Source organism: Podarcis melisellensis (genome assembly GCF_964234715.1).
Source record: "Podarcis melisellensis genome assembly, chromosome: 9".
Taxonomy (NCBI): Eukaryota; Metazoa; Chordata; class Lepidosauria; order Squamata; family Lacertidae; genus Podarcis; species Podarcis melisellensis.
Window position 1 is genome coordinate 77754269 of NC_138541.1, and position 11494 is coordinate 77765762.

The 11494-nt window shown below is 46.0% G+C and overlaps 1 protein-coding gene across 1 annotated transcript in view; it reads right to left on the reverse strand.

The window, feature by feature from the left end:
* The window catches only part of SCAPER (S-phase cyclin A associated protein in the ER), a 211624-nt gene extending 203956 nt beyond the window's left edge, over positions 1 to 7668 (reverse strand). The window contains exons 1-2 of the mRNA XM_081925815.1: positions 7519 to 7668; positions 2790 to 2865 (exon numbers count right to left, since the gene is read on the reverse strand). Of these exons, the coding sequence (XP_081781941.1) occupies positions 2790 to 2865; positions 7519 to 7574 (132 nt within the window). The 5' untranslated portion in view covers positions 7575 to 7668. The remainder of the gene's footprint in view (positions 1 to 2789; positions 2866 to 7518) is intronic.
* Between the last annotated feature and the right edge of the window lie 3826 nt (positions 7669 to 11494).

Consider the following 11494-nt stretch of genomic DNA (forward strand, 5'->3'; position numbering starts at 1 on the left):
TGGCACATATGAGACCACAGTTAAATGCCAGTATGGAAAGGACAGGAATGAAACTGCACATATCAAGACCATCTCCTTAACTGAAAACTATGGTTTGTCAGGACCCAACATTAATTCTGCACCAGGTGAAATGATTCTGGAAAGAATCAAAATCCTTAATGCAAGCTCAAGGTGGGAGCTGGAAAGGCATATTCACATGCTGCTCCAACCAAGCTGGAACACTGCAGTTTGCTATATTGAAATTATACCTTATAACCCACACTCTTTTTAAAAAAGGTATACAAAGGGACATTCTAGACTTTACACAATACAGTGCTGTGCAATATTAACCATTAATATCGGGGGGGGGGGGGTTGCGACACCTAAAAACAAGACACTGTATGATATGTAACAAACTTGACAATGTAGAAACTGCTCCTAGGCTTACCATCTAGGCAAACAGAGAAATAAAGGAGGAGGTAAGGAAAGACAACTGAAGAAGCAAGTAGAATTGAGTTGGAAATTCTCAGGTGAGAACTTTCAGCTTGAAATTTCTGGGAGGAAGAGAGTGGATTTGTTTATCTTCTTGGAAGGTTAGAACTCGGGGAAAATTTGACAAGACAGGGTTTTTTAAAAACTGCTTGACTGAGGCAAGGGCAGCTGCCCATTTCTAAGCCAAGCAGTCTAAAGGAGCAGAGGAGGAACAAGCTGTATTGGCGCCTCGACAATGCAGCTTGTTTCTCCCTCTTTGCTGGTATGAGGACTGAGTGGGATGGCGGCTTCACTCGGCAGTATGTTGTGGGTGAAACCGCAGCCACTCCTGAGTCCCCCTGCCTCCAGCGCTTGGCTGCAGCTTGTTTCTCCCTTGGTGTGCTGGGAGCTGGTGACAGAGGGACTCAGGAGAGGCGACATGCCGCCGAGTGAAGCCTCCATCGCGGTCCGCCCCTCATGCTGGTCCTGGGTGATATATCAATACATTGTCCAGACCTACTGGCTACTGTGTTGGTAGTCGTTATGGGTCATAGAATCAACTTACCATATTTTTCGCTCTATAAGACACACTTTTTCCCTCCTAGAAAGTAAGGGGAAATGTGTGTGCGTCTTACGGAGCAAATGCAGGCTGCGCAGCTATCCCAGAAGCCAGAACAGCAAGAGAGACCGCTGCGCAGCGCTCCCTCTCACTGTTCTAGCTTCTGGCTTAGCCGCACAAAGCCTCTTCAGGGCAGGGGGAGCCTTCATCCCGCTGAAGAATTGAATATTTGGTGGCAAGGAGTTCCACAGATAAAAGGAGGTCAAAGAAAACAGACAGAGGCATGAGGCAGCAGATGACCGTGCATAGTGAGTCACACAACGAGCCCCAAACCAACTCAACCCATGAACCAGGCACTTGAGAATACAGCAGGCAATAATTCCAATGAACAGCATAGGAACTGAGGGAAAGTTTGTCTGCTCTTTGCCTAACTTTGCCCACATGAGACTCAGGGATAGTTAGAATTGTTCATGCATTGAGGAAAAACATATTGTGTGAACTAGCTGCAATTTCTATCTGAGACAGGGAGTGGGTGTCTTCCAGAGACTGCTGAACTTGATGGGTAAGGACTTTGCCTCAATCTCCCCATCATTTTGTTGATAAAAGACAGATCTGTGAGGGACTGGAAAGGATCACAATGCTTTCAAAAAGTATTTCAAATATAAACAGTGTGATTCCTGTTGTTTATAAAACTGTGGCCAATGGCCACACCAGATTTTAAGATGAATTAAAATACTTGTCGTGACATGTTCTTTATTATGTATTTTGTATTCTCATTTTGTATTTTTCTGTTGTGAACCGGCCTGGGATCTTTGGATGAAGGGTGGTATACAAATTTAAATAAATAAATAAATAAAGGCAATTTCTTAGGCAACCGTTGGTTCTCTTTTCATAAATAGCAATTTTCAAAATCTCTATGGTAATATATACGTGCTATTGTCAAAAGAAAAAAAGCTTTCCTCACCAGAGACATGGCTACAGCACTTTCAAACAGAACATCTCATGAATAAAAACAATTTATTATGTTTAAAAGTTACTAGACCACTAACTGCATTTGAAGGCTTATGTGAAGAGGTTAATTCAGTGAGGAGGGCACTGTTTTTGCAGCTAACAACAACCAAAAATGTAATAAAACCATCATGAAGAGTTTAAAACTAGAAACGTTCACAGTATATGTGTGTGTAGAGCAGCTAAACATTGCCCAGCCATAAAAGAAAGGACCTAATATGCATCATTGGTGGGGAAAATTTGATGAAGAAGTTTTAGGATTTGGTGCAAGCTAGCATAAAAGATATAAAATTAAAGTTATGACCTTTTAACAACACAACTAGGTTATAGCAATGCTTCTATAACAAATGAATTCCAAATTTGTTTAACAGTTGCCTGATTCCTAATAGTGCAAAATGTGAAAATCCATCAAAACATAGAAAGGGACTGGGTTAGAAAGAAAGAAAAAGGATTAGTAGTGATCAGTTAACACAGCAAAGAAGGATTCAGCAGCAGGGGAAGAAATCAAATTATAGAATCGCAGAATGGTATAGTTTGAAGGCACCTCAAGGGGCATCTAGTCCAACCCACTTCAATGTAGGAATCACAACTAACAAATTCCTGGTAGAAGGCCATCCAACCTCTGCTTAAAAACCTTCAGTGAAGAACAGTTCACCACCTTCCAGTTTCATGGAAGACTGGCAACTATTACCCACATATGTGGAAACTAAAACTAGGACAAGCCAAACAAGTTAAGATCCTAAAATATGGCCATAGTAGACATACAACTTACCATCATGTTATAACTGTCTTCTACATCAACCGGTTCATTTATCACATTTTTTGCTGACCCCATGAAGTCATCATAGCTGTTTAATATAAAAGAGAAACATTTAATATTCAAGTCACAAGCATCAGGAATTGCTAAAGTTGCAAAGTCAACTAACATTTACACCCAGGCACCAAATTCAATTATACTGCTAGTGGACCACAGTTTGCTGGCCTAGCAGATAATTCCTTAGACTAGTCACACTGACCGCCATGCTAGCAAGACTATGGTATTAGACTAACAATGATGGGGCACTACACTGCTGTTACAGAGACAAACATGTATGAATGATGCATTTTTTTCATTAACAACCAGAGTAATCACCACTAGAAAACTACAACTTGGGGAAGCATAGATATAAGAAGATTGCAAACAAATAAGCATCATGTTTCAATTCTTACATTTAAAATATCCATGACAATGTCCCACATTCATAACACTGCCCTAAGCCACCTTTAGGTAAAGGTAAAGGGACCCCTGACCATTAGGTCCAGTTGTGGCCGACTCGGGTTGCGGCGCTCATCTCGCTTTATTGGCCGAGGGAACCGGTGTACTGCTTCCATGTCATGTGGCCAGCAGGACTAAGCCGTTTCTGGTGAACCAGAGCAGCGCACAGAAACGTCGTTTACCTTCCCGCCGGAGCGGTACCTATTTATCTACTTGCACTTTGACGTGCTCTCGAACTGCTAGGTTGCCAGGAACAGGGACCGAGCAATGGGAGCTTACCCCGTTGTGGGGATTCGAACCGCTGAACTTCTGATTGGCAAAGTCCTAGGCTCTATGGTTTAACCCACAGCACCACCTGCGTCCCTTATAAGCCACCTTTAAACCAGGATTAATACTGTCATGTCTTGAGAACAAACCACTCTATTCTTCTCACATTTTAGTTGCTTCTATAACTGAACAGGATTTAAAAATATTTCTCCTTGCATGGTATGATTTTATCGGAAGAATCTCCTAATATGCAAATAGACAACCAAGGATAAATCAAGGTGGTAGCTATCTGTATGAAAGGTAAGAGGAGGACCTTCAATTCTACTAATGGGAAAAGATCATCAATTGTGGTGGTGCTGAGTACAACATACCTAGCAATACCCTTAAACAAACTAGTTGCCTCAACTCTTTATTATAATCATTATTTTGCTTTACATCTTATTGTTTTTATTTCCCGCACCCTCATGACATTAGGCCTAAGTCATCCCTTCTGGAATAAGTGGGATTTACCAAACTTTTCCAACTCTTTTCTCTTAGAGACTGTGGTTGATTCCAGAATGGATACAACAATGAGATCTATTGTTGAATTTAATTTATGCTAATTTACATTTCTGAAAACTTAATGTATAAAACAAAACAACATGGGTCAACGTGGGTCAAGGATGCTGCTAAAACGTCAGGTTTTCAAAACTGCAACTGCAATAAGCACTGGGTTGTGTACAAAAATCCTACACCGAATGTAAATTGCTGTTTCCTGCTGACTACCATTATTTCCTTGGCACACTCCAAAACAGTAAGATTGCTTTATCTTGGACTTTTCTTGGTGCAAAAACACACAATGAAATGGAAAGCAAAACACTAAATCCTAGTTCCATAGAAGCAACAAAACTCCTCATTTTGCTCAAGAGATATATATTTGAATCATTCAACTTGGTGCAACAGACGGAACCATACAAGCAAACACAAATTTGGCCTTCATTTTTTTTTCATTTTTCCTCCAATGAACCGAAGAGGACACATAGCTGCTCAATTCACAACGTGCATCAGACGAAACAGGCTTTTGCCTATGAAAGCACATGCCATGGAGCAGCTCAAACATGAGGCAGGAGAAGCCCACTGGGGAGGGGGCAGCCAAGAATGAGAGCATGTCCAGAATTTGACACACTGATTGCAGCCTTCACAGCTTTATCCCATTATCCCTCCTCTGGTGGAAAGGAGCTAAGGTGGCACTATTACCTGAAAGCACCACACTAGAGAACCTGCATCATCTTTCAGACTCTTTTTGGCCAACAGTCTTCAATACTAGCATCACAGTGCCAATCTACAATAAAACAGCAACTCAAAAAGGATATTGTTGAGCTGGAAAGCACTGAGAAAGGGGCAGCCAAAATAACCAAGGAGCTAGAACAACTCCCCTATGTGGAAAGGTTACTACTGGGGCTTTTTAGCTGAGAGAAAAGATCAGTTAGTCCTTTTTCACACAGCGCATAGTTAACCTATGGCATCACTACCACAGGATAAAGTGTTGGCCACAAACTTTGATGGCTTTAAGATGGGGTTAGACAGATTTCTGGAGGATAAAGCTATCAATGACTACTACCCAGGATGGCTGTGTACTACCTCCAGTATTGGAAGTGGCATGCCTCTGGGTATCAGTTGTTGGGAATCACAAGTCAGGAGAGTGGTCTCCCACTCAGGTCCGTCTTTCTTTCACAACCTTTATATATAGCTTTATTGTAATAAAATGTCTAAGCAGTTTACAAAAATCAACTTGATGCTGAACTAGATGGGCCTCTGGTATGATCCAGCAGGGGTCTCCTAACATTCTTACGATGCTGCCAGACTCTCAGATTAGCCAGGGTCTTTGAAAAGAACTGGTTAATCTAGGAAGCTGTAGAAGCGCCTCCCAGGATAATCTTCCACCAGACGAGACTGAAGAGAGAGTGGCAATGCAGGCGCATCATGTGGAAGGCTGAACTGCAGAAGGTGACACGGCACGGGAGCAAGGAGACAGTGCCTGTGACCACTGCTAAAAACATGCAAGGAGCAAGGGGAGGGGCTGACGGGATGGGTGGCGGAAGAGGCTGACCAAGATGTATGAGGGAGGGTGCCGTGCAACAAAACATCTAATGCCTCCCTAGTCATGCCATGATGAACTCATACAAACTTTTAAGTGCCACAGCACTGTCTATAGGAGGAAGAGGAAAAGTGCTGTTCATACCATGAAAGGCAAAGTTATGTCCGTTACGGGACTTTTAGTCCGGATAAAGTGTGCAGCCACTTTTGGAGAAAGAAAGAAAATATATACATATCAAGTTATGGAATGAAAACATTTAGTGTGTTCCCAACCCACCCCCTCAGGTAGGCATTGCTTATGTGCGAAGAATCAGTAGTGCCTCAATAACAATAACAAAGGTATTAGCATTTTTTTTAAAAAAAGAAAGAGGAGCGTGCAGAACAGTATTCCTCAGCAACTCAGTTATCCTGGCTTCAACCACCACCTTCAGCACCTTTCCTCGAGCAGCAACTGAGTCTGAAAGTACCAGAGGCTGCTGGAAGAATCAGTCCAAAAATCACACAACCATTTCAAGCACTTTAATGATCACTCTGGAATCTCCTTCTGCTTCAGTTAATGCACATTTATCACGATTCAAAAATTACACTTCCCCCATTTTAGCTGGAGAGGTTGTGGTGACATGTAATGCAAGGAAACGGTTCCATACCTAGGATAATGAACATACTGTTCTGCAGCTGGTAAGAAATGCAATCCCATGATGACATGTTTGGTGACGGTGTAACAGGGCATAAGCTCCTTTTCTGTGTTACCTACTCTCCCTCCAGTTGCTTCATCATTCCTTTTTTCAATAAAATTGGCAGGCAGGACTGCAGGGGGAGGAGATGTACCTTTTATCAGTACAGGTTTCCCTTCTGGAGGAAATTTACAAAACCCTTACCAATTTCACCAATGCCTTAAGTGTGTTTCTTTTGAAAACACTGTTTATTAAGGGGACAACTACATGGACCAGAAATGGAAGCGTGTATACACTTTTTTTGATTAAAAAGAATGACATGGCTTTCACTCAGCTGTGACCATTTAATGAAAAATCACAGAGTGTGGGAGGTGAGTGAAACGCTTGTTCACATACACTCTGGAACATAGAAAAGCAGGAGGAACTGGGTAAAGGAGGCATGTCATGGCTATCAACCAGAAGCAAAGTCCTATTGTTCCTCGGTCATTTTTGCTTCCACAGACTTACAAGGCTGCCCCTCTGAAATATGTCCCTATTGCTTATGACACCCCGGCATTCACCCAAGAATCCCACTGTGCCTTAAAAGCACGACGTGCCTGTCATGTCTTCACCGTCCACAACTGGATGAACCAGGGGTCAGCAACCTTTTTCAGCTGTGGGCAGGTCCCTCAGACCCTGTGGTGAGATGGACTGTATTTTTTGGGGGGTGGTGAACGAATTCCTATGCCCCACAAATAAGCCAGAGATGCATTTTAAATAAAAGCACACATTCTACTCATGTAATACACTCTGATTCCCGGACCGTCCGCGGGTCGGACTGAGAAGGCGATTGGGCTGCCTCGGGCCGCCGGGCCTTAGGCTGCCTACCCCTGGGATAGGCCGTGCCCGCAATGCTCTTCGGTTAGTGTTGAAGGCGCCCGAGGGCGACCCCCCTCCCGGCCTCGCCACCTGCGCTTGAGCCTCTGATGCTGGTGCCACAGGCAGAGGCGAAGGGGCTCCCCGGCCTCTCCGGGAGGCGGCCCCCAGGGGAGCTTTTCCGAGGGGAGACGGGGAAGGCGAGGAGGGAGTCCTCCTCCTCCTCCTCCTCCGCCGCCCACCTCCGGGCCTCAGCTGCCGGGCTGAGGAGGCGGGCGAGGCCCAGAGGCGCAGCCCTCCCGGGGCGGCCCGGCAGAGGGACCGGCGCGCCGCCATCTTGCTTCCCGCCCCTGCGGCGCCGCGGGGCCACTTACACGCGCCTCCTGGCCGCGCCGTTCCGCCTGCGTGCGTCCCGCCGCTGTGACGTCATCTCGTCCCGCCGGTTGCCGGTGCGGCGACGAAAGGCGCTCGCGGGGCAAGCGCCTGCCCCTCCCCCGGCTCGAGGGGAGCCGACTGAGCGTGCGCGGCGAGCTCTGCGCGTGCTCCGTGGGGCCGCCGAAGCCGCCTCGGACTTGGCTTTCCCGCTCTCCTTTGCCCACTTCTGCCCCCACGGAGCGTGCGCGGCTGGTTTTCTGGGCATGCGCGGCAGCGTCGCCCGAAGGCGCGCGCCCGCCACTTCGCCGCACGAGGGAGGAGACGCAGGCGGGAGAGCCGGGGCCGAGCTCTCCTCCCTCGCCGCTCCGGGCCAAGGGCTGGCGGGGCGAGGTGCTGCCCGGAGGAGCGCCAGGATGAGGCCCCGCGCGCTCCGCGGTGGAATGCTTCGGTGCCCCGGGATCCCTCCCTCGCGGGACCGCCCTTCGACTGCGCAGGCAGAGCCGCCAGGGCTTCGAAGCCATCTGGGTTGGCGGCCGTCCCACAGCCCCTGCTGCGTGAATGGGGGGGGGGGTCTCTGCCCATTAACAGAGGGCTCTGGAGAGCCAGTGTGGTCTAGTGGGTAAGAGCGGTGGACTCGTAATCTGGGGAACTGGGTTCGCTTCCCCGCTCCTCCGCCTGCAACTGCTGGGTGACCTTGGGCCAGTCACACTTCTCTGAAGTCTCTCAGCCCCACTCACCTCACAGAGTGTTTGTTGTGGAGGAGGAAGGGAAAGGAGAATGTGAGCCGCTTTGAGACTCCTTAAAGGGAGTGAAAGGCGGGATATCAAATCCAAACTCTTCTCTTACCTGGAAGGAGGGAGGAGGCGCTGCTGTCGCTGCTTCATCAATCTCTCGCGCTCAGGAGCAACAGCCATTTGACTTTGGGACCCGTGGCAGCAGCAATGGTGGCATGGAGTGGAAAGGGGAGGGTTCTATGGGTTACCATGGGGGAAACGGAGTGGGGTGGGCGAGTGCTGCAAGCAGGGGGGCAGTCTACTATACCCATGTTTGTAATGTGATCAGGGGGGTCAGAAGGAAAGGAAATGCAAGGACAGATAGTGGCAATTATAGCTAGAAGAATGTGTGGAAAATAAGTACAGTGTCTCTTGCAAAAACAGTAATAGGTGACAAAACAATCAACTTGGCATCTTAAAAAAAGGCATTTCCTCTTCACTCACACAGGAGGGAATGCTTCTTCCAAACGGCACCTCCAGTTTTATTAAGCAACCAAAACTTCTTTAATTAGCTGACAGCTCTAAAGAGTAGGTTTTCTGTTTATCACAAACAAGGCAACCCTTCTTATTGCTAGGATCATCAGTGCTTTAGGGTACGCATTCTCCTAAACATTTTGTGAATCTTTGTACTTTTTTCTCGAGTCAAAATGACAGTACCCCTAAACATTTTTTAAGAAAAAAAGCACTGGCTAAGATCACTTTTCAAACTTTAGGTTTCCATGTAATGGGAAGGAATGCAAATTCGGTTTTGTCATTTGCTGACATTTTCCTCCAACACTGCCTCATTGTTTTCACCCATCTGACTCCTGCCAGTACTTCATGCATTCCCACTCATGTTAGTGTCAAAAGAACCAGGAAAAGCATGAGCTCTAGAAAATTCAATACAGTGTTAAGAGAACAACAAACAAGCATTGTAGCCTTGTAAGATCATTGGACTATTTTAGAATTTATGAATGCTAATGTTAAAAATTCACAAAACAGATCTTGGCTTACCTGCTAAGGATGGCTGTAAAGAGGAAAGTTGCTTTTGTTGCTAAGGAGATCTTGTTGAGTAAACAAAGACAGCTTGAAAAGGCATTCCGTGTGAAAACACTGTTGCTTGCATCTTCTGACATTTCTTGGCTTAAAAATGGTTTTGTGCTACCTGATTTTGCTATCCACCTTTCAACTGATGGGTGAAGTACAAATTCTAATGCAGATGGAACATAAAAGTATTTATTGTCATCCTCGGAAGGGCTGCAGCTCAGTAGAAGAACATCTATTTTGCATGCAGAAGGTTCCAGGTTGTTAATTGTTGCTAATTAAATTTGAAGATTCATGTTCAACTTCTAGCATCTGTTGCCGCTCACTGTAGACAGTACTGAGCTAGATGGGGCGATGGTCTAACCCAGGATGGGGGGGTGGATATTAAAGGGGTGGGCATCCAGGAAAAAAGGTCAGCAATCCCGCCCACCATTGGACTCACCTTGGGAGAGTACTTGGAGGTGCAGGGAGAACATTCAGCAGCCTTGGGAGACTGGATACATTGGTGGAGGGAGCATTTGGAGGTGCAGGGAGAGTGCGTTTTGATTCTGCACTGGTACCTCAGTTTTCAAACAATCCGTTCCGGAAGACTGTTCAAGTTCCGAAACGGTCAAAAACTCAAAATGGAAACCGTGTTTCCTGTTCGACTTCTGAGGCGCATTCAAACACCGAAGCATTTACTTCCGGGTTTTCAGCATTCAAGTTCCGAAACATTTGTCAATGGAGACGTTCGAAAACCAAGGTACCACTCTACATGGGTTTAGCTTCACATGCTATCCCTGGAACATAATCCTGGCGTAAGTTGAGAGTCATCACTAAAATACTTTGAGTCAAGTCATTGTTTATAACTATAGATGACAATATTGAAATCAGAAAAGTATGTAACTCCTGTGCTGTCTGCACTGCTGACTCGAGGCCAAAGCTGAAGTGGCAGGGTTTTTTTTTTTAATCCTCACAACAACTCTGTGAGGTGTGTTCAGTTGAGAAGTCCTAGAGCATGTTTCATAAATATTTGAACCTGGGATCACATCCCCACCATGCTCTGTAAAGGCACATACCACTCTGACATGACTAGTTTGCAGACCAAAAATATCTCTTCTAGGCTTTGTATTAGGAATCCAATTGCTCCCATGATGTAGAAGAGGCATTGAGATCCAGGACTGCTTTAGCCTTCAAAGTGTAGGCAATGTTTTCCCTAAAAACAGTCTTATCGCGGACCATTTTTTTCTTCATTCAAAACCATCACCCTCCAACTGATCCATCTAAGGCTATACTGAGCTGCAAAGTCTGTGGAAGGAAGCATGAAGTGCTCCAAAATCTCCTGGTAGACAGCTGCGTTGACCCTGGACTTAATGAAGCACAGTGGACCAACACCAGCTGATGACATGGCTCCCCAAATCTCTCTTCTGATGAGAGCAGCTTTTGCATCTCCTTTGGAAACCAAGGACCCAGAGTCTGGAGGAAGAATGGGGAGGCACACAATGCCAGATGCTTGAAGTCCAGTGTGAAGTTTCCACAGTATGTGTTGATTTTTGGTAGCCATGTCATCAGCTGGTGTTGGTCCACTGTGCTTCACTATGCTTTTCCTCCCTCTCTGAGTATCTACTAGTATTTTTCGCTCTATAAGACGCACATAGTTTTTGGAGGAGGAAAGAAAAAAAATATTCTGAATCCCAGAAGCCAGAACAGCAAGAGGGATCACTGCGCAGCGATCCCTCTCGCTGTTCTGGCTTCTGTGAAAGCCGCGCGCAGCCTCTTCAGGGCAGCAGGATGAAGGCTCCCCCTGCCCTGAAGAGGCTTTGCGCAGCGAAGAGGGATCTTGGGGGCCTTTCCCTGGGGAGGGAGAAGGGCAGCCCGTCAGTCCCTTCTCCCTCTTTGAGGGAGCACAAGGGTATTTTGAAATGTTTGTTTGTGAAACATTAAGTCGCCTCTTAAGATGTCATAACTAAATTCTGTTTCATGCTTCTTAAAATTGAGCAGGTTTTGTGGACACCATTTTCAATCAAGAGGGCAGAGTGAAATTTTCAGAACTGTGCTGCTTTTAACCAATTTTTGCATGAAGGTTCCCGAAATGAAGGAGCAGGTCTTCGTCTATACCAGAGGTCGGCAACCTAAGGCCTATGGGCCGGAAGCTGCCCATGAGGGTTGCTTAACTGGCGCATGAGCCAGCCCCGAATTG